Genomic DNA, 27,834 nt, shown 5'->3' with positions numbered 1-27,834 from the left:
CGGAAGCAGGGACAGGTAACCTGGGAAGAGTATGGGCACGCTGCCTGCTTGCGTAGGGATGGGGTCAGGAAGGCCAAGGCGCAGCTGGAGCTGAACCTGGCGAGGGATGCAAAGAATAACAAGAGGGCTTCTACAGGTATATCAACCAGAAAACGAAAGTTAAAGAAAGTGTACCTCCACTGATGAACAAGAATGGTGACCTAGTATCAACAGACGAGGAGAAGGCTGACATACTCAACAACTTTTTTACTTCCGCCTTCTCTGGCAACCACTCTCCTCACCCCTCTCGAGTCAATGGACAACATGTTGGGGACCAGGGGGGTAAAGCCCCTCCCACTGTAAGGGAAGATCAGGTTCGTGACCACCTGAGGAACCTGAACATCTATAAGTCTATGGGACCTGATGAGATGCATCCCAGAGTCCTGAGGGAATTGGCTGATGTAGCTGCCAAGCCATTCTCCATGATATTTGGAAAGTCATAGCAGTCAGGTGAAGTGCCTGGTGACTGGAAGAAGGGAAACATTGTACCCATCTTTACAAAGGGTAGAAAGGAAGACCCTGGGAACTACTGACCTGTCAGCCTCACCTCTGTGCCTGGGAAGATCATGGAACAGATCCTCCTAGAAACTATGCTAAAGCACATGGGGGACAGGGAGGTGATTCCAGGCACCCAACATGGCTTCACCAAGGACAAGTCCTGCCTGACCAACCTAGTGGCTTTCTACGAGGGAGTTACCACATCAGTAGACAAGGGAAAAGCAATGGATGTCATTTATCTGGACTTCTGTAAAGCCTTTGACATGGTCCCCCACAACATCCTTCTCTCTATATTGGAGAGATACGGATTTGATGGGTGGACTGTTCAGTGGATAAGGAATTGGTTGGATGGTCGCATCCAGAGAGTAGCGGTCAACGGCTCAATGTCCAGATGGAGATCAGTGACAAGTGGTGTCCCTCAGGGATCCGTACTGGGACCAGTGCTGTTCAATATTTTCATCAATGACATTGACAGTGAGATCGAGTGCACCCTCAGCAAGTTTGCAGATGACACCAAGCTGAGTGGTGCAGTTGACACGCCAGAAGGATGGGATGTCATCCAGAGAGACCTGGACAAGCTGGAGAAGTGGGCCTGTGTGAACCTCATGAGGTCCAACAAGGCCAAGTGCAGGGTCCTACACCTGGGTCGGGGCAATCCTCGGTTTCAATACAGGCTGGGGGATGATGTGATTGAGAGCAGCCCTGTGGAAAAGGACTTGGGGGTACTGATGGACGAAAAGCTGGACATGAGCCAACAATGTGCGCTCGCAGCCCAGAAGGCCAACCACATCCTGGGCTGCATCAAAAGAAGCGTGGCCAGCAGGTCGAGCGAGGTGATTCTGCCCTTGACCCCACCTGGAGTACTGCATCCAGCTCTGGAGCCCTCAGCACAAGAAGGACATGGAGCTGTTGGAGCAAGTCCAGAGGAGGGCCACAAAAATTATCCGAGGGCTGGAGCACCTCTCCTACAAGGACAGGCTGAGAGAGTTGGGGTTGTTCAGCCTGGAGAAGAGAAGGCTCCAGGGAGACCTTACAGCAGCCTTCCAGTACTTAAAGGGGGCCTATAGGAAAGACGGGGACAGACTTTTTAGCAAGGCCTGTTGTGACAGGACAAGGAGCAATGGTTTTAAACTAAGAGAGGGCAGATTTAGACTGGATTTAAGAAAGAAACTTTTTACAATGAGGGTGGTGAGGCACTGGAACAGGTTGCGCAGAGAGGTAGTGGAGGCCCCATCCCTGGAAGCATTCAAGGTCAGGCTGGATGGGGCTCTGAGCAACCTTATCTAGTTGAAGATGTCCCTGCTCATTGCAAGGGGTTTGGACTAGATGACCTGTAAAGGTCCCTTTCAATCCAAAGCATTCTATGACTCTATGTTCCAAAGCCAGGTTAAATAGACAGATATGTGCAGGAAGTATCCCTTTTTAGTCTCCTCTCTTCCACAGATTTCTTTTCATAAAGTGTCTGGGAAGTAATGCAGCATTTCCTTCCTGCTCTCTGGTTCCTATGCCCCACTGATACAGTTCGAACAAGAGAGGTTTTTGATTACCACTTCAACTTATTAAGGAGAGGGAACAACCTCTTCACCAGATCTAGAAGACAAGTAATACAGGGCTTACACTGTAATGAGGAAGATTGCGGCTAGACACATCTAATGGTCAGGACTGCAAAGCACTGGAACAAACAGTGGAATTTCCTGCACTGGGTACTAGAAGCAGCTTAAACTCATAGCTATTGAGATTAGCACAGGTATAAACAAGCAGATGAGCTCTCAAAGTCTGTGACTTTTTTTCCTAAAAGGATTCTAAACATGGCTTTTCAATCTCTTCAGGTATAAATGAAGTAGACAAACTGCTGTACGCTGCACTGATTAACAAAATGCCAATCCAAGAGAAATTAAAAGTACAAGATCCATCTCTTGTTGCCAGAAGGATTCCAAAAGAGGAACCATTATACAGGTTTCTCCTTCCCCTATGCAGGAGGAGAGTAAAGGACAGAAGTCAGGTTTCAAGCTCAAGGCTTTAAAAACACAACACAACCTGTATTAAAGATTCAAACAAAAATCGCAGGACAGCAAACTTGCTATGCAAAGAGGAATTCCTAGGCAGCTTACCTCAGTGGACCATAATTCAACATTATGAAAGCCAGTATCACCATCACACACAGGGTCCTTCTCTTGGGAGATGATACTTTGAGCTTCTGGTTCTAGACAGGAAAAAACAGAGAAGACATGCAATAAAAAGGGGGCACAGACATGCAAAGGTATGTTGGGACCTTAATAAACCAAATTATGCTTGCTTTTTAGATTTATGCTTGCCTAATTACGTATGAATACACCCCAGGACTACTTAAATGTACTTGTTTGTACATTATATTCAGCCTCCATCCAGTCTATCTTTCTTCTCAATGAAATCTTCAGAAGCACCATAAACAAGGAAGTAAAAGTCAACTAGATAATGCAACAGCTGTCCTGACCTAGAGTTGGTGAAAGTCCTGCTCCAAGTGGGAGATTGGGCTAGAAACTCCCAAATGTCTTCCAGTCAACATTTCCATGATTCTGTTCAAGTGTCTTCCACCTGAGCAACTGTCTTTACATAAACCCAGATCTTCACAACAATCTCCTACCTCTAATACCACTTCATCCAGCTGCCTCTTCAGCGTGCTGTTTTCTTTCTTGAGTTTCTCGTTCTCCAATAAGGCTGCCTCCAGCCTCGCCTCCAGTCCCAACATGTATTCTTTTTTTTTCTTCCGTGACTGAAACGCTGACTCACGGTTTTTGATCATGCGCTGCTGCCTTCTCAAGACATTGACCTGGACAGACAACATGGAGGCCTGTTAATGATCCACAACTTAAAAGTGCCTTTCTTTCATGCATAATTTCTGCTCCTCTACTTTGTCAGAAGTCTGTATAGATAGCTTCCCACACTCTGCTTCAAATGAGCTCAAATGTTCAGCACTGAGGCAACCAGGAATCATGGTACACCTCCAAGAGTTATAGATCATGGATAATGAAAAAACAGGTCCTGCGTTGTCTCTGTTTTCTCCTGCATTCTCAACCTTCTGTGTGTAGGGGACACAAAATGTATACTTGAGCAGCAGTTTGATTTGATCAATCAAATCACAAAGACAGAAAATACATATCTACAGGTCTGCAAGGTAGCAAGAATGTCTTTCACCTTCACTTCACCATACACCATTTTATAGGCTACAATCAGTCATCTCTCTTCTTAACTGGAAAGTCCTACGGTTTTTTAGTGTCCCCTGTATGGAAGCCATTTCCACACTGATTACACCTGTTTCTGTAACTTTTCCAGCTCTGCTATATAGTTCTTGAGATTTTGAATACTGTTGCTGACCTCAGATTGCACATTCTATGTGTATCAAGCACTTACATGGCAGTTTAAATGCAGTCTCTGGGTGCATCTATACTAGCATTTTAATTCAGATCAGGAGCAGGGCTTTGATGCACATTTCCTGATTATCCCACTTAATATGCTTTGTTTAACATCACAGAACAGTCTTTGATAGAGCACACAAACTGTATTCCTTCTGGATGAAGCTAAACCAGCAAATATACTCCAGGAGGGCACATAATTCACTCCAACCACTAGCAGGCATCCAGTCTGCAAGACCAGACTGGGACAGTTCAAAGTAACCCCGCCCTATCCTCCAACAGTCTTGATGACTGATTTTTTTTTCCCCAAGCAGGAACACTTTATCATCTTTTACCACTTACTCATTTTGTGGTTTGCACGAAGTGGGACGACCTAGACTGAAAGCATCTTGCTGCTGACAAGGATAATGATGATAGACATTGCAGAGCTGTACAAAACTACTGGAAATCCTAAATTTAAACACTACTCTGTTGATTTCCTTTCCCTCACAGATGAGCAACAGCAACTCTGTTTTTATTAAAAACGGAAGACTTCCATCACATTATTAAGCTACAGCAGGATGTGCCTTAATGATATTTACACTGAAAGAGAACTGAATGCTGTTTCTCACACAGAGCTGAATATCCTCCAGTAGCTACCAACTCATGCACTGGAGTAATCTGTATCTATTTGAGCATGAAAGCTAAAGAAAAAAGACAAGAACTATTCCAGAAGTATCAGTCTAGGAAAAAATAAACAAATCACAGAATAGTAATATTAACAAACTCAGACAGTGTGCTCCGGTTAAGGCCTGGCTGCTTAAAGAACCTTAACCATAGCTTTCCAACTCTCTCCCTGTATATACCCGCACACAGACAATATGTTGCTCTAGGGCTTTGGTGTCTGCAAGAAAAATTGGCTACAGGCTGTTTGAAGAAGTCATTCTTCTTCATGATACTGCAGTCTGGTGACAAAGACTAGGAAAACACGTTACAGTGCATTAACATTTTGGGCTGTCTCCATGTTGATCTAATTGCTTTCTGTGAAGATCATTTATTATATGTCTAGTCTGCTGCCACCAACAGAAGTCTGTGAAAGTGAAGCTGTTTGTACTTACTCCAGTTTCTCTCTTTAGCAGAGAATGGAGAAGGAAAAGATTTTAACATATTTTCATTAACACTAAGCTTTGTCTTGAATTTTTTTAAGTACTACAATACTTAACATAAGAAAACTTCTGGAGACATATAAAAACTTTGGAAAAAAAAGAGATTCAGGCTAGCCAAGGACTGCAGTGTATAGAACACACCAATTTGGGGCCAGGATCACTTCAACTGCCCAGAGACGAAATAATAAGGAATTAGTTCATGCAGCAGCTTTGGCTTGAGTTGTGCAATATTCCAAAGAAGTAGTTACATTCCTCTTTTTAAAAATTAGGTTTTGCATCATGAAGTCAAACAGAGAAGACCGAATTGTTTACATCCATTCTTGTTTGCAGACCTGCTCAGGATTATTCACTGCTGGATAGCTTTTGACTAAGTGTCTGGAACCTCTGGCAAATCTACCTGCTTCCCTGGAGAAAACACAATGCTAAAGTACCACTGCAGTGTTTGTACACTAAGAGTACATCCGAAGGTACATCTATCACTGTTTCAGACACTACCAACTACAGTTCAGATGGTATTTATCTAGACTGCCCTCCTTTACTCAGTGTTCTCCAAATGCTGTCAGGAACAGCAGTTCTCCCCAGTCCACTTCAAGGTACTCTGTGCAGTAACTGCATTTCAGTCTATGCCACACCAGTTTCACTTCAACTCATTTCTTAAGCTTGCTTAAATGAAACCAAATTATTCATGTCCTTGAGTTATTTTTTTTTAATTGACAATACCTAAAACAGTTTAATGTCCTTGGCCAACCCTCTAGCACTTGCCTGGCTTTTCTTGGGGAATAAGCCACAACTGCACACCTGATCCTACCTAAACCTGATGCAGAAAACAGAAGTTGTGTGTGTGAAACAGTGTAACAATGCTTACACCTGGAAGCAGTATGGCACTAAGCATTACATAGCTGGCTTAGCATCAAGATAAGCATGCCCCTTGCTTGAGCATTTTGATAATCAGAAGAAAGAGAGGAACTAATTTATAATGTCAGACTGCTTGAGCAACATTACTTTGCACCAGTGCTGAAGAAAGATTAAACATAGCAAACACCTCTGCTAACTTCTTTTGCAGCCTCCCTCTTTGTAGGTTGTATTGTTATTAATTTACCACTCAAGATAGTAACTTCTGGTTCTCAGGAAACACAGACCATAAAGGGAAAACATCGGCATTAAAATCAAACATTAATCAGTGATGCAACTTCTGCTTCCTAGCTTTAAAAACTACACCACCACCACCACCCACACAAAAAAAGATGTAAATATGAAGTGAAATGTTCATTGCAAAACCTTGCTTCAAACAGTACTAACTAGATTCATATTTGTCCTCTTATCTTCAGAGGCATGCACTTTACAAATAAACACTGCTACCTCAATTTAGTCTTCCAAAGAAAACCCAGTTCTGAGCAAAATTTAACCTCTGTTCCAATGCAAGCTGTATTTCTAGCACAAGGCGGTAAGAACGTCTCTCACACTCCACAGTTTCTGGTACACACATTGGGAAAGTTAACAAAGAGCTGAAAGTACAAAGCATTTAAACTTTACATTGGCTGGCTTCTTACCCCAGTTTATGAAAGCTGCTGTCTTCGAAGATGCATCTTAAATGCAGGAATACAAAACCTATGCAAGTGTTTTCTCTGTTCTTATGAAAGATCTGGGTTTTCTTGTCTCTAACTCAACAGAACACAACTTGACTAATGAGTTTACTTCATATGAAAATTACCCGATGTACAGAACGGAAAACAGGAGTCTTTAATAGAAATCCACACTTTTGTTGAAGTAATTTTGTTGAAGTAATTTTGTTGAAGTAATTTTGTTGAAGTAATTTTGTTGAAGTAATTTTGTTGAAGTAATTTTGTTGAAGTAATTTTGTTGAAGTAATTTTGTTGAAGTAATTTTGTTGAAGTAATTAGAAATTAGTCTAATTTCTTCTAAATTTTCAATATTTTTATCAACAGAGCTGGGAGGCAGAATTAAATCCTTTCTCACTACAGAGTGTAAACATGAGAGAAAGGCCCTATAAGGACACAACTAAACTGGATTCCCTCACACACCTACTGTTTATGTCCTCATATCATTTAATTGCAACAGGAAAGGCAATCTGCTTTTTTACTTAAGAGCCTCCTTCCTTCAACCGGAAGAGTGGCTTGCTTAGGCAGTGTTTCTTGTCCAATTTCCTAGTGGAAAGTTCTTCACTGGTTTCCTGTGCCATCAGGACAAGCACAATGTAGGGCCTCACTACAGCTTGCTATCAGCCAATCTCTGTCTAATCCACTGAAAGGGCTGAGTGTTAAGCTAACAGTTTATCCTTCCTAAACCCAAAAGAAAGTCCTGCAGTGTTTCTTTTTATTCTGCAACATCTGCTTAGATTAGCAAACAAAAACATGTGTTACAGAGCTCAAATGACAGCTACATCTGTGCAGCTCTGAGCACCACATATGGCGTCTATGGTACTCGCAAGTTGTTTTAACCCTGCTGGTGCCAGCTGCATCCTGAAACATTTGTTCTTTGTCAAAGTGCTATTTCACAGTATGTGCCAAAGAGCAGTTGCAACTGTATTTTCATGTTTCAATAAACACAGGTAAGATGTGCGGCATTTAGGCTGATACTAAGTCTTAAAACTGCCTCCCTAAAACAGCTTCAGGTGGCAATACCCACACAACCATTGTTCAAAACAAACAGTTATTCATTATCCCAGCTACACATTTGACTTCTGACTGTCACAGATGCATATACGAAGTGTGATAAGAATAAGGGGGTTTTGTCAATTAAACCTTATATTCAGACAATGGAAAGGTGCCATGCTAGTCCTGATTACAGGAAGTCACAAATCTAATGACTGCTGACAGGTCTTTTCAATTCAGCTTTGCATGGCAGGCAATTATCGTTTAAAAATGCAGCGCTCTTAACCGGTCTGTCTACTGACAGAACTTTGTTAGCTTCTTGCAAATTCAAGATTAGGTTTCCATTGCAGTTTGGCTGCTGAATTATTTGTAGCAAATACTTTTTCATTTAAAAATGCAGCCCACACACAAACAGGAATAGTGAGCCAAATTTAACATCAAGCATGAGCAGCAATTCTCAAGACACTAGGAAACTGTACAACAACATCCCTTCAAAGAAGTCAGAAGACACATGCCTTTGAGAAACAGTGTTCTGCACTGCTAATAAGCAGGTGACTATACTGCAAAATTTCATGTGAACGGACACCAGTGTTTTCTCCCTCACACTGAGAGATGTGATAGGACCCTCAGCTCCTGACAACTGCGCTTGGAATACCACACTGGAGAATGACAGCCTGAGAGTTTAAAAGCCACATACAAGAAGCTTTGGTACTTTCCACCATCATGCCTTCCTTTGGACAACAAAATGCAACCAAAGCAGCTCCAAACTACTAGGAACTAAATTAAGTTAACACCCAGCTTGCTAGCTAGTTAAGATGTCAAAGCTGAAGAGGGAAAAAAACCCCACACTGTAAAGGCTATTGCTGTTTACACCTACTGCTTACCGTGAGCTACTGTGGAAAAACTTATTTATTTGCGCAGCGACTGTTGAGAGCTTACCCCTTTTCTACTCATTCAGTATATGATCAAAAGGGAGCCTGAAGAGATTAGGATCATATGAAACTCAATACCTGAAGTTTCTAAAAATCATGAGTAAAATCTGGGGAGATAAAGGGATGGAAAAAGAATCAGGCCTACTGCTGACATTTCCAATTCATCTACTTCCAAAGGGGTGTTTTTATTACATGGATTAGAAAAATGGTTTAGCACTAATCAAAAATCAGATATATCAAATCTTCCTGTATGTAAGAGAGTTCCAGCCATTCGCTTGAGAAGACAAGCGAAGGAAAAAAATATATCAGCACTGCCTTCTGCCACAATGCTTGCATACCTGGCCTGCAACTCCAGGCAGGCCAGCAGATATCAAGCTGTTCCTCCCCATTCTTTGCCAAGCTGTTGAATTCCCTGTTTACTGTTAGAAATCCTATTAGACAAGCCCAACTACAGCTCTGTCTTCCTGAGACTCTAAAGTGACCTGGTTCTCCCATTATATCCCACAGGCAGGTAACTGAAAACTGTTTCCAAGCTTTGGTTATTAGTTATCATCACACAGTCAGAACTTACATCCAGCCCCATTACTGGTGTGGTGCTTTGAAGCAAGGGCTTAGTTGCTGGTATTTTGCCGCTTGTTGAGCCATTTCCAGCAGCTGGAGGCAATGCATTCATTGTCTGATTGTGAAGCTGTGTGGTCCCTCCAGTGACAGCAATGACTGGCTGGGAGGCAGGAAGCACCCCAGAAGCCTGGAGCTGTACCACAGTGGGCTGGGGGAGCACCACTGATTGACCTAGAACACAAGAACAAACAGGAGTGCTCAGCGTATGATATGAAATGGATTTGTACGTGACTCGTTTGTAGGGGAATACTGATATAGGAAGTAGAAAGCCTTGCTTCCTCTCCTGTCCCACACGATTTATCTCAACTCCAATTCTTCAGCATCAGTATATTCCACAGGATAGGAATGAAAAAAAAAAAAAGCTCAAAAGTTTGCAGGGCTCTTAATCCATCCTGCAAACCAAACCTACACATTATTAAAAGGGATCCATTAAATCAAGCTCTCTCCCAAAACCCAATGGCTTTTCAAAGTTAATAAAAGTCAATGAAACGTTACTCATTTCAGTACTGCTAACACTTGATGCAGTTTGAGCAACTTTTTCAAAGAACTTAGCCAGCTTACCTCAATCCTTCTTCTCCCTTTTGTCCATCCCTACTTTACTGCTGTATTCAGTGGAAAATTTGCTACACAGAAGTGACTCATACTATACAAACCAATTCAGAAACAGCAGAGAAAGAAGATAAACGAGAAAGAACAATGCAAGTTACACTTTCAAAACATAAGTTAAAGCCTCAATTCACACTAAGACAAAACCAATTTTTTTGAAAAATGTCTTATGTAAGAAATTTTATGCACAAGCTGAAGAGAGCTTAAAGAAAAGCAAGCAGAAAAAATGAGGTACTTTTGAGAGAGTTTGAAATGGAATTAAAAACAGTCACTTCCAAGAAATTTCAGTCCAACTACATTTAACTCAAGCAAGTGCTCGAGTAATATTTTGTTGTCTGAAAACACAGGAATGTCTCTTTAATCCTTTGTAACAGGATGACCTTGCCAGCTTTCAGAAACAGCACTTTCCAGCTGAACATTCCAACCAAAGTGCACGACAATGTATTACAGCATTTACCCAACCTTCTGGAAGGTGAAAAATGAAGTCATTTACCTAGCACCAAGATCTTTTATGTATGAGGTATAGGATTAGATCTCATTTTTTTGCAGAGATTATCTTGAAGACATCATAAGTTAGTACTACCCTATTTAAGAACCTCAAATGGTGAATTTGAGATTATTTCAACAATTTTTTTAATGCATAAAGTATGTGACAGTGTAAGATCATGATTTCTTCTTTAAGCTTTCATGAAAGGGACTGTAAAAATATCATTCCTCATGCTCCTTTGAAGATAATAGCATATTTCAAACTGGTAGCTCCAACTTGTCATGTGCAGGGGATTTTGATTAATGAAAAAGATCCTTATGGTTTTTGTTATGGAAGTGGCACTATAGAGTTTTTAAACACACCCTCAGTTAAAGTAAATACATGGCATGAAAATACTTTCCCAAGAGTATTTCCTCTATAGTGCCTCACAGAAACTACTCTCCTGACTTTTCTTCAGGGAAAAGGAGAAGCTGATCTTCACAGTACTATACTTATATCCAAAAAATCCATATCCCCAACATTCCTTCTTCCAGATGGTATTTTATCAGCTGGAACATCAGAAGGAATAAGAATTAGGTCATGCTGACTATGCTGACCTGTGTTTTAAGCAGTCCAAAAATCTTAGACATGTTGTAACAAATGTCAGCGTCTCCAGCTTTGGCTTAGCTCCTGATGGAAGAGCAATTAGTAATGAAGACAAATTTTTCACTATTGCAATAATTTCTAGATACATGCCCCTAAGTATTTGTCTCCTTTTCCTTCCTCACCTCAGTGCCTGTACAGTCAACTGCAAGAGACTGCAGCCATCAACTGGTGAAAACGAGCAACTGCATCTGACAATTTCAGCAATGCAAGTAATGTCCCTACTGCCTTAGCTGAAGAGTAAAATAATGCTTGGGATTCAGAAACTAAGGTTCAAGGTACTTCAAAAATCTGTTACAGGGAAACAGGAGGAAGAAAGAATTATCAGTGGACAGGAAATCATTTGCCTTTTGTTAACATCAGCTTGTAGCTGTAAGCAACTATTCTAACCTCTGACATGGCTCTCTTAACTCTTAGCAGATTTCACAACATCCTATTTAATGCTGTTTAGTGAGATAAAAGGCCATAAACTCATGTTCCCACCATCCTGTGGCAGAGTTTCATGTGGGTAAAAAAAGCTTTTATCACTCCTCCCAAGCTTTCAAGCTTCATTCAAGCCATCCTAACTGATTCTGCTGGATCTTCTTTTGGTTATGACAAAATAGCTCTGTAATCACCTTATGCACCACTTGCCATCACAAGTAGAGCAAAGGGTCCCTAGAGATCCTTCCAAATCAGCAGTTTTATCCCCACAACTTTCAGTGCTCAGCATAGTCTCTTTTGCTATACTGTCTTCCATTCCACACAATGTCCAGGTTGAGTGCTCTTTCTCATAGGACTATATGAGAGAGAAATAAGGTCATCTTCTCGGCCTAAAGCTTTTGCAGCAAAATGTGTAGGACCCCTCTTTTAATTCCTACCCCTCCCATTTCACCCACCAAAGCTAACTTCATTTTAATGACCATCCCAAACGGACACAGTGATTACCTCCAAGCCCTGGCTCAGTCATGACAATTTACCTACCTTTAGGAGGTGCTGGCTGGATGTTAACAACTGGCTGATGCTTTGGCAGTGGCACAAGTGTGGGAAGAGTCTGAATAATGATGGTTTTAGCTGGGATGCCAATGTTAGCTTGAGCCTCAGGTACAGCAGGCAAAAGGGGTTTGGGTTGTATCGAAGGCCTGGACGCTGTCTGACCACACCTCTTCAGGGTCCTGGCAGAATTATTTGCTAGGAAAGGAAAAAGAGTCAGAGTTGGACCAGAAGATATAAAATAAAGAATTCAAGCAGTAATAACATGGCTTTTGGAATGTTTTTTTTTACGCATCTATAATATTTGTTAAAAACAGACATATCCAATCACAAATCCAAGTCAGAAATTACAGGATATACTAGTGTCTGTTAGTTAAACATCCATATGCAAGATAACACGCATACTATCTGTGGAATCAAAGTAACTCAATCTTTCATACCAGACCGAGAAGCAATGCTGACAGAAGGCTTCTTCCCTCCATCTCCTTCAGGGGATGCAGGGCTTCTGCAACTCTTGCTGTAGAGAGAGATGGGAGACATCTGGGAGCTACAGCTGAAGTCCACATCATCCTGCAGACAGAAAGTACATGAGATTAATGCTTTAGAAACACGTAAAAGTGTCTACTAGCAGCTCAGAGTAAAACAACCTTTCATCACATCTGTGTTGCTGCTTCAGCAAACAGGAGAAATGTTTTGTTCTGCAGTTTTATTCTGGTCAATACTAAGTACCACTGAAAACCAAGGAAGTACCTCTCCTTATCAGCAGAGTGAAGGGGGCAGAGGCCAGCAACTGTTAGACTCTAGAAGGCATTTTGTTTGGCAATCAGGCCAATATGCACAACTGAGGAAACACAACTGAACATGCTCTTTTTAGAATGGGTCACAGCAGAAGAGGAAGGAAAACATCACTGAAGAGAAGTTGTTTTTGCAAGGATTGGAGAAATAAGCTATTTCCTCTTATGCCATAAAGTTGGTCAGACAAGTAAATCACTGGGCTTTTTGTTTGTCACAGCTGGTTCTGAATGACTGCTGCTATCTGTGTTACATGGAGGTTTTTGCATACAGGCACATTCTGCACCGGAGAGTCCACAGACGATGGAGAAGGGACCGAACAATTTGAAGTGGCTGGTGATAAGGGTTCTGTCTTCACGCTTGCATCTGCAAGAGGCAGATAAAGAAATTTTACTGTAAAGCATTTAACAACGGGAGATCAGTAAGGAACACGCTGCCCTACGCCAGCTATTTAATTCCTGAAGCAAGGCACAGCAGAAAACATAGCAAGATTAAAGATACTAAACAGCTTAGCTTGTAGGGCAGTCCTCGCCAGCTGCATCCATCCTACAGAAACACAGCATGACTTCTCATCACAGAGCTAAATGCTGCAGGACATCAAATAGTTTCACATCAGTTACCACTATTCTAAAGTTACAAGAGCTCACCATTGTGGGGTGAGGGGGAATAGCCACATCTGCAAAATACAAAAGGTAAATTACCTGCATAAGCATGGCCTGTAATATTCCAAAGATCCGAGTCCCAAGACATCAAATCCAAATCAAAATGAAAGTTATAGAGATCATTTTCCTGAAATGACAGTTCAGAAAAAGAAACAATACAAAAAGACAATATACATTGAAACCACCAGCCATTATGCTCCCATTATTACAGCTTTGGAAAACAAACCAAAACTATCACTTCAGTCACCTTGAGGCACGAAGAGATAAAAGCCCTTAAGGGGGCAATTCTCAACTGGAATACGCAAGACAAGGCTTCTTTTAAAACTTAGAGCTGTAGGAAAGGAGCATGCCAGTTTAAGACCATCGCTAATTACTGTACTGTTATCAGTAATTTGTAAAGTGAAAGTTCTAAGTCCAGTCACTGAACCATCTTATATAAAACACAAGTTTTAGCAACTTGTTGAAATTCTCCCCTTCGTCTTAATTGAAAGATTTACTCAATGTCCTTCCCTCATCAGATTTCAAAGCACTTTATAAACAAAAGCAGTATCAGTGTCAGTTTACCAGCAGGAAAAGATACACAAGAACTGATTTGCTGAAGATCTGATGAACAGTATGTATTAGGCCTCTCTATACTTGAATAAACCAACATCATCATCTTCTAAAGCCAGGGACACCAGTTTCCTTTTCCAACAGAAAAAAAAAAGAGACTAAAATCACTTCGTATATATTCTTTATTGTACTACCTTTAAAACAGTGATCAAGTTTTTGCTCCATTTTTTCTGCTGATGCAACTGTAAGTCTCAGGTCTCTACTCAAATGTAACATTTTAATGAGCACTTGCATGAAAAAAATTACATACCCAACTTTTATACAAATATACAGCAAAGATTTTCTTGCCAAAAACTATCCTGCAAACGTACCTCTCCTTACGGTCTCAACTTGCCTCGTAAAGGGAGGCTCAGAAAGTCTGCAGACTGCACGGAAATTAGTATTTGCAGGCTACGATGAAGAAAAAGCTCATCAAAGCATATTTATAGGAATAATGACCAAAATCCACAGCCTGACCTGTGCAATAAGAGCCTCCACACAGGTAACTAATGCTGACATGCTGATGGGCGATACCCTGCTCTCATACAATGCGGCAGTTCCCAAATTTTCTCTGGCACCTGGCTCTACAACACCTGTAGGAATGCTCTTAGTACCCGAGGTTTATGCTGGATAACCCAGGAGTTCTGCTGGAGCTGGGTTAGGACACAGTGAACAGAGAGAAGGCGCGGAAAGAACAGAGAGTGGAGAATCCATGGGGCAAATGCCCTGGGACAGAAAAAGCCGTACGTACGATCGGACCGTGAAAAACGTGGATTAATGCATAAGGTTGCAAGCAAAGGGTTTAGGAGAAAATCCAAAAACAGACAAGAAAACAAGAAGCCATCTTATAGGCAAGGTGATAAAGCACAGCATTGGCAGGCAGAGATGTAACACACCCATGCTTCTCCACACTTCTCCTTTCATGTAACCCAGAAACGTACTCTCCCGTCAGCACTGCCTTGCAGGGGAAGTTTACCTTCATCACGTCAGTGACAACACAGCTTTTCCTGGACGCACCACCTCAAACTTTTACCTGAAACTCTCCCTTTTAACCTTGCCTTTTAAATCTCTAGCTTTGACACCGACAGTTTATTAACAGATTGACAACTCCGCGTCTCAACAGCTAACGCGGAGGTGAACAGGTGAAAGCCTGTAAGCCACCGGCGCTCCAGCCCGGGAGCTCGAGTGTCTCCTGCCACACGACCGCCATGAAACCCACAGCGCTGCTCCCGGGGGATCCCGCCGGCGCCTCCAGCCCCCGAGCCGGGCCGTGGGGGCACACCGCCGGCGGCGGGGGCGGGGAGGGAGCGCGGCCTCCCGCCGCCCCGTCCCCGCCCGGTACTCACGTCGGGCTCGTCCCTCGGGCCCCGCCGCGGCTCCGCGGCGCCCAGCAGCTCGCTCAGCTCCTCGCCCAGCACGGCCTCTGCGGGAGAGACAGCGGCCTCAGCGCCGGCCCGGCCCCGGCGGGGAGCTCCCCACCGCCCGTCCCCCAGCCCCCCGCGCTCACCCCAGTCGAGGCCGCCCCCCGGGGCCGGCAGCAGCCCCGCGGGCTCCCACCCGGCCTCCGCCGCCGCCATCGCTTCCGCCTTCCTCCCGAAACCCACGTCTCCTTCCGCCCAGCGCCCCGCCCCGCCTACGGCGGCCGCCGGCGGACAGACGGTGGGGCGCGGCCTCTCGGGGCGTGCGTGGGCCCCCACGGCCGCTGCCCGCGCCAGGGCTTCGCTCCCAGAGCCCAGGGCCTGAGACGGGGGCCATCCCCACCCGCACGCAGGCACACAGAGCCGGCTCGTTAGACACAGGCGTTTATTCAGGCCCCGCTGACACAAGCCCGTCGCCAGAAGCACGACTGGGAACGTCCAAGGGGAAGGAGGCAGCTCTGTGAGGGGAAGGAGGCAGCTCTGTGAGGGGAAGGGGCTGGCAGCAGGCGATGGAGGCGGCCCACGGCCCCACGCCGGTCTTCAGAGGTCTTCACGCATGGGTGGTGCAGGAAGGCACCCGCAGGGGTGGGTGGGCGAGTGTACACGCAGTGTGGGTGCAGTCTCCACCCGGCAGCACTGGTCCGGACTGCAGCCAGAGGCATGAAGGCCCTCTAGGCCCCAGCAGCAGCTCCTGCTGGGACTGCAGTGCTGGGGGACACGGTCGATTGTGGTCACAGCCAGGCTGAAAGCACAGGAGAGCTGGAGCTAGCGGGACCCCCTTCGGTGCAGCACAGAAATCCCTTCCCAAGGGGTGTCCCCCACCTAGGAGCACCCCAGCCCAGAGGACAGCTGCCCAGGTGAATTTTCCACATGTGGAAACTTCCAGCAGAAGCAGGGGGGAACTTATTTCCAGCACACTGTGAGAGCGCAGGGTGCTGCAAGCACCTCACCAGCGCTCACCTTACAGGTTGGCGTCGTACGCTGCGTTAGTGAAGGTGCCCGGCGATCCTAGGTCACTGGAAAACAGACACAAGGGTGTCACCTTGGGGGAGAGGGCAGGAGCGTTGAAGGGCATGGATTAGCACAGCCCCGTCAGCCTTGAAGATGCTCCCACTGCATATAAAAGCCGCCTTGCACAGGCAGATCTGGTGGCATGGGTGACCACAGGGCTGTGACAGGCACAGGGCAGAGCCACCCCCCTGCACAGCACAGCTCTCACCTGGTGGGGTTCAGGAGCTTCTTCTTCTCCTCTGATAACAGTGTCAAAATGTCCACAGGGATAGAGCAGATAGATAGAAAAGAAATAACCAGATCTGTTTAGTGAGGGATGTGAGAAGCCACAGCAGCAGCGTCCAAAATTGAACTTTGACAAGCATGGGGTGGAGTGGGGGGAGGGGGCTGAAGCATTTGCTTTCTTCCCCTTCACAATGAAGGTGTTTTTCTGGCTCTGCCCTCCAAACCTCTGGCTGCTGACACTTTCAGCTGGCCAAACTGCCAAGGACCCAAGCAAGTCGCAGCAAATAAGACATGTGGATTGAGGCAGTCATACTGTTAAACTCTTCTGATCATCCCACCCTCCCCTGGGACTCTGTAACCACCTTGCCTGAGAGCTCCCATCCAAAGCAACGGTGGGCTGTGGAAAGCGTTTCTGTACCTCTGTTGCTGAGCCGCTTGGCAAGGAGGGCAATGAGCATCCCTGAGAGCACAACGCCGGCTACCGCCAGAGCCGTGCCGCTGCTGTAAGCCAGGACTTGCTTTAAGAAGGGGGCACCGTCCTCTGAAACAGATCCACAGACCCACAGGTTAGAAAGCTGTCAGATGGACTTCACAGCACCCAAGCTGCTGGGGTGCCCCCCACCATGTTCAAGATGTGCTGCAGGAAGCAGGACCCCCCGGTGCTAGAGGAGCAGGGGGTCCCACCGTACCTGCACAAGCAGGGGGATGCCTGGTCCAGTTCCCTGTGGCCGCACACCGGAGCACCTCTGCTCCCATCCGAACAAACCCCTCCTCGCAGGAAAAGGTGCATGTGGAGTTGTATGTGAAGTTCCCGTACACGTGAGAGCAGCTCAGCTGGCCTCTGCTGGGGGGGTTCAGCACCGGGCAGCTGATGGCTGGAGATAAAGCACCGCAGTAGCATCAATAGGACAGGACCGATGGTGGTGGGATGGGGACATGTGGGCTGGGGAGCCAGGGGATGAGCTGCTATGGAGCAGGGGTGCTAAGGGGAAGGGGACGCTGGGGAAAGCAGTCTGCTACAGAGCACTTCCAGGCACGCATGTGATCATGAGATCTACCTTTGCATTGCGGGGTGTCCCCAGTCCACGTCCCTATGGCCGTGCACTGGCGGCTCTCCGGCCCCATCAGCACAAACCCCGTCTGGCAGGAGAAGGCACACGTGGAGCCAAAGGAGAAGTCCCCGTAGAGATGGGAGCAGGCAGCCTGGCCCATCTTGGGGGTGGCCAGTGCAGAGCATTTGATGGCTGCAAGGGGAAAGAGGCACGCTTCAAAAAGGAGCCTGGGAGACGACACTGTTGGGACCAAGAGGCTGGGGAAAATCCTAGTGTTGCCCCAAGATCAGTGACACCCTGAGCTCTATCATCAGCTCTACCTTCACAGTGTGGTGCATCCCCAGTCCATGTCCCTGTGGCCGTGCACTCGCGGCTCTCTGGCCCTGTCAGTGCAAACCCTGTGTGGCAGGAGAAGGCACACGTGGAGCCAAAGGCAAAGTCCCCATGGAGGTGGGAGCAGTTCAGCTGTCCTTGGTCTGGAGCACTGAGCACGGGGCAGGCGATGGCTGCAGGGTAAAGAGGCACACTTCAAGCAGGAGGCTGGGGACTACAAGGCTAAACTGTTAAGATGAGAGGACCAAGACACCCAAGAACATCCCAGGGTCATCCCGAGGCCTGTGACACCTTGAGCAGCAAACTCTACCTTCACATCGTGGGGAGTCCCCAGTCCAGGTCCCCATGGCCGTGCACTCACGGCTCTCCAGCCCCATCAGCGCAAACCCTGTCTGGCAGGAGAATACACACGTGGAGCCGAAGGCAAAGTCCCCGTGGAGGTGGTTGCAGTTCAACTCTCCCCAGACTGGAGCACTGAGCACTGGGCAGGCGATGGCTGCAGGGTAAACAGGCACACTTCAAGTAGGAGACTGTGGACTACAAGGCTAAACTATTGGAATGAGAGGACCAAGACACCCAAGAACATCCTAGGGTCAACCCCAAGGCCTGTGACACCTTGAGCAGCAACTCTACCTTTGCATCGTGGAGCATCCCCAGTCCACGTCCCTGTGGCCGTGCACTCGCGACTCTCTGGCCCTGTCAGTGTAAACCCTGTCTGGCAGGAGAAGGCACATGTGGAGCCAAAGGCAAAGTCCCCATGGAGGTGGGAGCAGTTCAGCTCTCCTCGGTCTGGAGCACTGAGCACCGGGCAGGTGATGGCTGCAGGGATACAGATACAGTTCAAGCAGGAGGCTGGGGACTACGAGGCTAAACTTTTGGAAGGAAAGGGCAAAGACACCCAAGAACATCCCAGGGTCATCCCAAGGCCTGTGACACCTTGAGCAGCAACTCTACCTTCACATCGTGGGACATCCCCAGTCCAGGTCCCCATGGCCATGCACTTGTGGCTCTCCACCCCCATCAGCGCAAACCCCATGTGGCAGGAGAAGGCACACGTGGAGCCGAAGGTGAAGTTCCCGTGGAGGTGGGAGCAGTTCATCTCTCCTCGGTCTGGAGCGCTGAGCACTGGGCAGGTGATGGCTGCAGAGGTAGAGACACAGTCCAAGCAGGAGCCTGGGGACTGCAATGCTAAACTGCTGGGACCAGGAGGCTGGGGAGACACTAGGATGTTCCCCAAGATCAGTGACACCCTGAGCTCTAGCAGCAGCTCTACCTTCACAGTGTGGTGCATCCCCAGTCCATGTCCCTGTGGCCGTGCACTTGCGGCTCTCTGGCCCTGTCAGTGTAAACCCCGTGTGGCAGGAGAAGGAACACGTGGAGCCGAAGGCAAAGTCCCCGTGGAGGTGGGAGCAGTTCAGCTCTCCTTGGTCTGGAGCGTTGAGCACTGGGCAGGTGATGGCTGCAGGGGTAGAGAGACATTTCAAGCAGGAGGCTGGGGACTACAAGGCTAAATTCTTGGGTCCAAGAGGCTGGGGAAAATCCTAGTGTCACCCCAAGACCAGTGACTCCCTGAGCTCTAGCAGCAGTTCTACCTTCACAGCGTGGGGAGTCCCCAGTCCAGGTCCCCGTGGCCGTGCACTCGCGGCTTTCCAGCCCCATCAGCACAAACCCCGTCTGGCAGGAAAAGGCACACGTGGAACCAAAGGCAAAGTCCCCGTGGAGGTGGGAGCAGTTTAACTTTCCTTGGTCTGGAGCGTTGAGCACTGGGCAGGTGATGGCTGCAGGGATACAGATACAGTTCAAGCAGGAGCCTGGGGACTATGAGGCTAAACTGTTGGAATGAAAGGACAAAGACACCCAAGAACATCCCAGGGTCATCCCAAGGCCTGTGACACCTTGAGCAGCAACTCTACCTTCACATTGTGGGGCATCCCCCGTCCAGGTCCCTGTGGCCATGCACTCCTGGCTTTCTGGCCCCATCAGTGCAAACCCTGTCTGGCAGGAGAAGACACATGTGGAGCCAAAGGCAAAGTTCCCGTGGAGATGGGAGCAGTTCAGCTGTCCTCGATCTGGAGCACTGAGCACTGGGCAAGTGACAGCTGCAATGGGAGAGCAGGTCTCAGAGACAGAATAGATGAGGTTCAATCTAGGGATTAGGGCTGAATCCCAATCAAATAAAACCAAGTCTATGGTCATATGTCTTTGATTTACCTTTCTCACCCAGACAAGTCTTACCTCTTCAAAAACCATAGTAAGGTAGTTGGTACAATTATTTTCTGCCACATGAGTGATTTCCTGGTGGGGGGCAGTTGCTGCTCTGCCAGAGCCCTGTTTATCCCCTGCCCTACCCTGGGTTGCAGCCCCCAGGACAAAGGACCACGGCTGCTGCAGTCCTACTTGCCTCCCTCCCTGGAGGGGAGAAGAGACCTGCCTCCATCCTTGTCACAGTGGCAGGGGGAAGGACACCGAGATGGCTGTGAGTCTGTAGGGGACCAGGAGGGGCTGACTGAAATAGCTGTAGGGGTCACGTGCCAGCCTCCCCAGGCTGTGCCCGGTGCGTGCTTTGCTGGATGCCAGGACAGCACCCAACATTTGCTGGGGCGAGCAGCTCCGCTGCCTGTGGGACCACTGCAGGTTAGTGCCAGGAGGACATCTAACACCACCAGCACCCAGCCTGGGTGAGACAGACCCTGTTCCCTGCACTTTCTGCTTTCAGACTGACACCAAACACTTTCCTTGGTAGACTTTTCCTTTCACAGCTATTTTACAGGCAAGCCTGGTTTCCCACAGAATCCCTGGAGCTGTGTATCGGGGCCCCAAAACCCAGCACTGAGGCACCCCCAGCAGGCAGCACAGGCTCTACCTTTGCAGCGCGGGGGGGGGCCCGTCCAGACCCCGCTGGCTGTGCACTGCAGCCTCCGCGCTCCCATCAGCTCAAACCCCTCCTGGCAGGAGAAGGCACACATGAAGTTGAAGGTGAATGTGCCGTGCGGGTGGGAGCAATTGACTTGGCCGTCTTTGGGGGCAGACAGCTGGGGACACGCGACGGCTGCAGACAGACACAGGGCAGGGCGCGTGAGGGCAGGGCAGGCAGCCTTGTCCCTCACGGTGCCCACAGCACCATCAGCCTTGGCACAGCAGGAACCTCTGCTCATTTTCAGAGTAAACCCAACTGGCAATGTTTGCTAACACAACTTCGTTATCAGCAAGAGCGACTGAGTGACTCATCTGATTCTTTGCAAAAAAGAAAAATCAATCATACGTACAGCCATCAGGAAAAAACAATGAGCTGGGAAAGCAAGCCTTTGGGAACTTGAAAAGCCCAGAGCAGGCAGGTCCAGCCCAGCTTGCCTGGGAGGGCTTCCACAAAATTGGGAGCCAGCTCCTGACCCTGCCACTGCTGGGGGCGCTGTCATGGGACAGTCACGTCACATCTCCATGCCCATTCCCCTTCACTGCAGAAAGCTTTGCTGGTCTCAGCTGCCTAAAACAAGTCCCAGGTTGGACCACAGGCCCACCCAGCACAGGTGTCATTGGGCACTAACTTCAAGGCAGGCTTTCTTTTTTTTAAATATATATACAGAGACCCTGTCTGCCCCCTGACCCCTCCTGCTGGGTCTCCTGATACAGAGGGTCCCCACTTGTGTCCCTTGTGTGTTCCAGTCTTCGACTCATCCCATCCTTGTGCAAGGCTGCAGATCCACCACGCAGCAGCACAGGGAAGGTGGAGCAGGGCTCTTGCACCCACCCAAAAAAGCCCAGGACGTCTCTGGGGCACCTGGCTGCAAACCCTTGAGCCACCGATGGGAAGACTTTCCCTGCCCCTGAAGCGTAACGTACCACAGCTTTCTCTCCTTTGTGGCTTCCTGCCCCGCGCTGTCCCTCCCAGCTCCTATCTAACCTCATCTCACCGGTCCTCGCCACACTCGTGGCAGCCCAGCCCTGCCAGGGTACACCCTTCCCCCAGCTGTGGGACGGCAGTCCCACTTTGCTCTTCTCTGAGGATCCCGGAGATGTCGAGCACCCTCCCAAGGTGGATCAGCGTGGGCTTAGGAAGGAGCAGACAGTGCCACCAGGGTGACAGAGGTGCCAAGACACCGTCCTGCCCCCCGCGCGTGGTGCACGCAGAGCGCTGGTGCCTGAGTGTGATTCAGGACAGGGAGCAAGAGCGCAGGGACAGCTGGGGAGAGCAGGGGGCTCATCCGGAGCTCACAGCCACTCTGCCCATCGCAGCCTCATCAGGGAACCTCTCCTTGCATGCAGCACCAGAAGCTGCTTCCCCAAAGGGCAGGGGCACGGCAAGCCCAGCCCATTGCTTGCCTGAGCAACGTGGGGCACGCAGGGCTAGCCCCCCAGAGCATCAGTGCCGCACCCTCAAGACCCCCAGCCCCTGGCAGGCCCTACCTGTGCAGGTGGGGGTCTCTGCTGACCACTGCTGGGAAGGCAGGCACCGCAGCATGCCTGCCCCTCGCCGCTCGAACCCCTCCTGGCACTCAAACGTGCAGGTGGAGTTGTAGCTGAAGTCTCCAAAGGGATGGCTGCAGTTCATACGCATTCCCTTGGGCTCGAGCGTGGCGCACTGCACAACTGGGAGAGACACAATGCCAGCAGCCCATTAGGAGCATAACGAACTTGCCTTCTTTGCCGCCGGGGCTCAGGCTCTCCAGCAGGGAGGGAGGGATGGGGATGGATGGCTCACCGTCCTCACACTCAGGGCCGTGGAAGCCGGGGTAGCACTCGCAGCGGTAGCTCCCGATGGTCTCCACACACTCGCCGCGCTGGCTGCACGGGAAGGGCTGGCAGGAGGCTGCACACACAGAGGATGGTCATCAGGAGCCACTGGCCACCCTGCCGAGGTCCCCAGCCCACCCAGTCCAGGTCTGTGCTGCAGTCCCCCCACTCACCCCGGTAGCACAGCGCCTTTTTCCTCCGGTTGCAGGGCTCGTCGTTCCACTTGCCAGACTCCTGCTGCCGCTTGATGTAGATCTCCACGCAGTCCTGGTTGGAGCGGCGGTTGTTGGGCTCCCCGGCTGCCCAGTTCTCCGCCTCCTTCGTCAGCGCCTTCCTGGTGCCCACCCAGGTCCAGATGCCGCCCAGCTTGCGGATGCCGATCCAGTAGTAGCGCCCGTGGAAGGGCAGGCTCTTGTTGAGGTACTCAATCTCCTGCTTGTTCTGGATCGCCACCAGGTCGGTGAAGAAGGTCTGGCAGTAGTTCCTGGCCTGCTCCCACGTGTAGTCCCCTTGGTCACTGTAGTGGTACGTCCAGGCACCCACCTCCACCCGCATCACCGTGCCTGTGAGAGTGGATGAGGTCCGGGATCAACACAGAAAGGGCGGGAGCCAGGTTCGGGGATGGGGTCTCTTGGGACATGAGGGTGAGCTAGGGCTGGCATCAGGGCCAAGAGATGCTGGCAACCAGCTGGGTGAGGGGACGGAACAAAGGGACAAGTGTGGGTGCGAATGGGGCTCTAAGAGCACACAGAGACCTGGGTGGATCAGGCATGGCAGAAGGAGCTGAGGTGGGACAGAGAGGGACGGCACAGGGGTGAAGGCTGAGACAAAGGGCAGCATAGGATGGGGCAGGCAGAGTGCAGGTGGCAGAAGAGCCCCAAGGGGTGATGCCAACCTGTCCTCCAGCACAAGGGGTGAAACCCCAGCCCCACAGCCCTGCTCCCTTGCCCACAAAGGTTTCCCAAAGAGGAAAACCCAATATCAAGATGGTTCCTTAAACATGGTTCCTTCCTCAAGCGCAGAAGTGTACCACTTCAGTTTTCTTGCTTTACACTTCTACATGAGAGTCAGCTTGGAGCAAGGCAGAGCAACAAGCATGCCCTCAACCCCAAAAGCATTTGGATCCCAAGCTGCTCATCTGAGCCAGAGATGGTCTGAAGAGTCTTGTGAAATTCAGTATTACAAAACAACATCTTGCAAAAGTCAAGTTCACATCCTGGTCATGCCCACCAGGCAGGGCAAAGCCAGAGGTTAACTGGAACCCACACCCAGAAGTGAAGGGCACTTTGCTGAAAACCTGCTCTTATTTACAGCATTTCGCACCACAACTTGATGCAATCAAAGGGTTTTAGCCACAAAAAAAAAGCTTCCTCCCTCCTCCCCAGAAGCAGGTATCTCCACAACTGCAGAAAGTGATACGGGGATCATATCTCCATCTGTGCAGAAAGTGAGATGGGGATCAAAGTTTGCTCCAAACAACTGGCCTGGAGTACTCTGTCTCTTAGGAGAGCATATCACACTGTGGTCATGCAGGCAAAGGTCTGGGCATCACAGATTAAATGCAAATCTAGGGCTTTGCCCTAGAAAATCAGGCTTCCCAAGTCTGATTAGGGCTCTAGTTTGGTCAATAATTATGCATTTCTCTAAGGAAAATTCCCATAATTTGTCTGGTTTTCCTTGTGAAAGAGCAAACTATCCACTTTGTTCAACAAAACTGAAGCTGAGGAAAACATGGCCTTCAACAACAGCCTTCCTCCTCACCCCTTGGGAATTTGGGGGCTGCTCAGGGCACCTCCTGGGAGCCTGCCCCATCCTCAGCTCCCACCACCCACCTCCTGGCCCTCACTAGCTCCCTAGCACAGCTCAGGGCAGCTGCCCTGATACCGTCGCCCACCCCATCCCCAAACCAAGAAGGACCAAGGGAGACCATCCACTATGTGCCCATCCTCCACATGCTCTCTTGCCTCTTTCCTCCAGCTCCACCAGTAGCACCCTCTCTGTAGCACACCTTATCCCCACTCCTTCCCCTTAGCCTTATGCTACCTCTCCCTGCCCCACCTGGAGCTGCACCCCCAGATGGGTGCTCTTTGTCTGCGTTCCCACCCCTCAGCTCCCCTGGCAGCCCCCGAAGCCTCCCCCCAGGGCAGTGCTCAGCACCCGCCGCACTCGGGGTCCCTTTGCATTTTTGTTTTCCCCTCAGAGCTAAATCTCAGCCTCCTCCTGACACTTCTGCATTTGCCTCTGTTCCTTAGCTCAATCATGAAAGGTCCTTTGGAAAATAACCCAGCTCATGGAGGATCTCTAGGGATAGAGCAGGCACCACAGGTTTTGCTCTGTGCAATGCCAACATGTGATGGAAGTATCCTACAGGCAGCAAAACCAAATTAGTCTCTGCTCTGATTTCTTCTCCTGATGTTAGCTAGCAGCTTTAACTCTGCCTGGTGCTGCCCCAGCTGTGCTCCCAACCCCTGCACCTGTGGGTCCTGTGGCTGTGTTCGAGCCCAGCTCTGCAGCACGGGCATGGGCATAGGTAGGGGTTAGAGCTGCTGCTGCCTTTTCTCCAGTTCATGGTACAATGCACCGGCTGCCATGATGCATTTGGGGAACCAGACACCCTGTGGAGACCCCACGCGTGGCCTGGCCCTCCCCGGAGGGAGCACGTTCCTGCGATGGGTCTGGCTGGAGGGAGCTGGCCTGGGCAGACGCAGCCCCCTCCCAGCCCAGAAGGATCCAGCCCTGGGGCTGGCAGCCATGGAGGGTGTGACTGATAAACCCCTGAAATAACAGTGCTGCCCTTCTCCAGTTTCCCGGACCTGCAGGCTCCTTGGCAGCAGGGTCACACTGGGCTTACCGAGCGGGCGGCAGGCGGCTTACCCCATGCGATGGCAGCGATGCCCAGGTAGCAGATGCCAGGAGAGCCCAGAGCCCACGTCCTCCTAGCAGACCGCAGTCCCGCAGCAGTGCCCTGCATGCCAGGGAGGGACGCGTGAGCATGCACATCCCACAGGGGCTCACACACCCCGCCTCGCGCCCACACCGCTGCCAGGCAGTCCTGGTAGCCACAAGGGCACGTTCCTTGTGCCAGCTCACACGCAGGCACGCGTGGTGCTGCCGGCCAGGTACGGCTCTGCTGCAGAAAGGGCCCCTCCAGTGAGGCACTTTGCGGGGGCTGTGCCCGCAGCACAGCTGGGCAGGGGGGGAGGCCGTGCCAGCAGTGCAGTTCACTCCTGGGGAGCCCCGAAGGCCAGGGCATGCCCTGTGCCCCCCACCCCTCTCCCCGCACCCAGGGCTGGCAGCTGCCTCCACAGCAGCAGTGCCCTGTGTGCCTGGCACGGCCTCGCTGCCTGGGGCAGGGTGTCTCCGGGGCAGCCCAGGTCCATCCCGTGGGTCCCCGGCAGCGGCACCGGTTCCTGGCAGCGCCTGCCCACAGCCCTGCCCTTCCCTAACCCTCTTTTCTGGGCAGACCCCGACCTGTCCCCAAGGAAAGGAGCAGGACCTACCATGTCAGCGCCGCAGACGTACCTTGCCCAGCCGCCGGCAGCGCCAGGCACGTCTGGCTCTCGGCGGGCAGCGGTGCTCACACTTCCTCCGAGCGCATAGAGCATCGCTCCCTGCCTTGGCCTCTTCCCCTCCCGCCCCAGTCCCGCTGCCAGCCCGCATCCTGCCCCACGCCTCCGCCTCCCCTGCCATGGGGCTCTCCCACGCCCAGAGACCCTGCTTCCAGCCCGGGGCCAGAGGGGAACAGCGGGGTCAGCCCCGGCCGTGGCCCTGGCAGGACAGCTCATCACCGGCCCCATGGCACGGGAGCTGGGTGCATCCCAACGCTGCCATGGGAGCCAACCTGCAACGAGCCGGGCCTGCCTGAGCCCCTCAGGAGGTGCAGAAGGGTCCAGCCCCAGCCCATGGTGCCCAGGGCACCGAGACCTCCCTGACCCACCGTGTCCATGTCGCAGTGCCCACAGTGGCCCTCAGAGGACGGAGGAGAGATGAGGTGTGATGAGCTCCTGCGCAGGCTGAGCGGGACCGTGGCTCGCAGCCTCCCGGCTCCTGCACCGGCTGCTCTCCTCACTCACAGGCTTTTTGCTCTGGCTGTGAATCTTCATATAGTGTTTATGAACAGTTCCTTACACAACTTATTTTCCTGTCTTTGCCTTTAAGTCTTTATGAGAAAGGTCCAAGAACACGCCAGAGGAACTTCCCCTGAGTTGTTAATATCCTTTATGAACTTCCAGCAATGCTTCAGGAACATGCCTCATTGTGTCCACCTCTCCTTGGATCATTCTTGAATCATCATAAATCTTTCCTTACCCTGTTCTGCTTCTAAGTAAAATTGCCTTGGCAGTTTTTTTCTGCAGGAATTACTCTGCTCACTTCCAGCTAAAGCCAAAATGAGAGCCATGCAGGTCACACGCATTTTACAGTTCCAGAGAAGTTGATGCTGCTCCAGTGGGACTCATGCTAGACAAAAGGAGGAACCCATCCCACAAAAGCTGTAACCCACTACAATGACTTTATACTTGGCCAATGTAAATGAAACTCAGTTCCTGTCTCTGGATATCTTCCTTTGAAAATGTTTTACTGCAATTGTCTATTTTTAGGGAATTGCTGAGGATGACCCTGTATGTCCAGTAATTCAGGAGCGCTCGCTTTCTAGCAGCTCACGTGCAGAGGGTGCACAATTACAACAAGGGAAGAAGCAGCTGGGCAGGCAGGGAGGCTGAGGAGCAGCTGCTGGGGCAGGAGAACATCTCCAAACGCTGAGGGTCACCGAGGCAGGGTGGGAGACCCGCTCGGAGTCAGAGGGGTGCTCACGGGTGCATGGCCCCAGGGGGAGCAGGCTGTGCCCCTGCCAGTTTCACTTCTGCTAAAACCTGACACGGCAGGGCAGAGCAGTAGAAAAAAAAAATTCCCATCTTTATTTTTGTAACTACAAATAGTTTCTGATATTGTTTTAAAAACAGAAGCAAGGTGGCTGAGACCCAGAGGCTACCGCTGCAAAGGGCAGAACGTGGCCAAGTTCAAAGCTGTTTGTGGGGGCAGGTACCCCGTGCCCGTGGGTACCTGGGCTCAGAC

General features: G+C 49.7%; 2 protein-coding genes across 5 annotated transcripts in view; both read right to left on the bottom strand.

The window, feature by feature from the left end:
- Positions 1 to 15,617, bottom strand: part of ATF6 (activating transcription factor 6) — an 85,915-nt gene extending 70,298 nt beyond the window's left edge. For both annotated transcript variants that reach the window (XM_072867505.1, XM_072867506.1), the window contains exons 1-9: positions 15,499 to 15,617; positions 15,338 to 15,414; positions 13,440 to 13,527; positions 13,010 to 13,104; positions 12,387 to 12,516; positions 11,938 to 12,144; positions 9,190 to 9,410; positions 3,161 to 3,346; positions 2,649 to 2,740 (exon numbers count right to left, since the gene is read on the bottom strand). In XM_072867505.1, the coding sequence (XP_072723606.1) occupies positions 2,649 to 2,740; positions 3,161 to 3,346; positions 9,190 to 9,410; positions 11,938 to 12,144; positions 12,387 to 12,516; positions 13,010 to 13,104; positions 13,440 to 13,527; positions 15,338 to 15,414; positions 15,499 to 15,568 (1,166 nt within the window). In that variant the 5' untranslated portion in view covers positions 15,569 to 15,617. The remainder of the gene's footprint in view (positions 1 to 2,648; positions 2,741 to 3,160; positions 3,347 to 9,189; positions 9,411 to 11,937; positions 12,145 to 12,386; positions 12,517 to 13,009; positions 13,105 to 13,439; positions 13,528 to 15,337; positions 15,415 to 15,498) is intronic.
- A 376-nt stretch (positions 15,618 to 15,993) lies between these two features.
- On the bottom strand, positions 15,994 to 26,826 carry LOC140654688 (P-selectin-like). Of its 3 annotated transcripts, none has more exons than XM_072868274.1 (18): positions 26,699 to 26,826; positions 25,636 to 25,726; positions 22,935 to 23,324; positions 22,730 to 22,837; positions 22,435 to 22,617; positions 19,944 to 20,129; positions 19,623 to 19,808; positions 19,304 to 19,489; positions 18,985 to 19,170; positions 18,664 to 18,849; positions 18,341 to 18,526; positions 18,018 to 18,203; positions 17,704 to 17,889; positions 17,335 to 17,520; positions 17,064 to 17,186; positions 16,629 to 16,659; positions 16,370 to 16,425; positions 15,994 to 16,151 (listed from the first exon to the last, which is right to left on the bottom strand). In XM_072868274.1, the coding sequence occupies exons 1-17, from the start codon at positions 26,705 to 26,707 to the stop codon at positions 16,371 to 16,373; spliced, it is 2,664 nt and encodes an 887-aa protein (XP_072724375.1). In that variant the 5' UTR covers positions 26,708 to 26,826; the 3' UTR covers positions 15,994 to 16,151; position 16,370. The 3 variants fall into 3 exon arrangements, with proteins under 3 accessions (XP_072724375.1, XP_072724376.1, XP_072724377.1); XM_072868275.1 differs by lacking the exon at positions 26,699 to 26,826 and adding an exon at positions 26,262 to 26,365; XM_072868276.1 differs by lacking the exon at positions 26,699 to 26,826 and having other exon boundaries at positions 25,613 to 25,722.
- Between the last annotated feature and the right edge of the window lie 1,008 nt (positions 26,827 to 27,834).

This window comes from Ciconia boyciana, chromosome 7 (assembly GCF_034638445.1).
Source record: "Ciconia boyciana chromosome 7, ASM3463844v1, whole genome shotgun sequence".
NCBI lineage: Eukaryota > Metazoa > Chordata > Aves > Ciconiiformes > Ciconiidae > Ciconia > Ciconia boyciana.
The sequence above is the reverse complement of the archived record's forward strand: the minus strand, read 5'-3'. Positions and strand labels throughout refer to the sequence as shown.

Excerpts from the sequence above, each read along its gene's own strand:
- LOC140654688 (XM_072868274.1), bottom strand. Across the intron at positions 19,490-19,622 it reads GGACTCCCCACGCTGTGAAG|CCATCACCTGCCCAGTGCTC; the intron begins GTAGAACTGCTG and ends CTACCCCTGCAG. Across the intron at positions 18,850-18,984 it reads GGATGTCCCACGATGTGAAG|CCATCACCTGCCCGGTGCTC; the intron begins GTAGAGTTGCTG and ends GTATCCCTGCAG.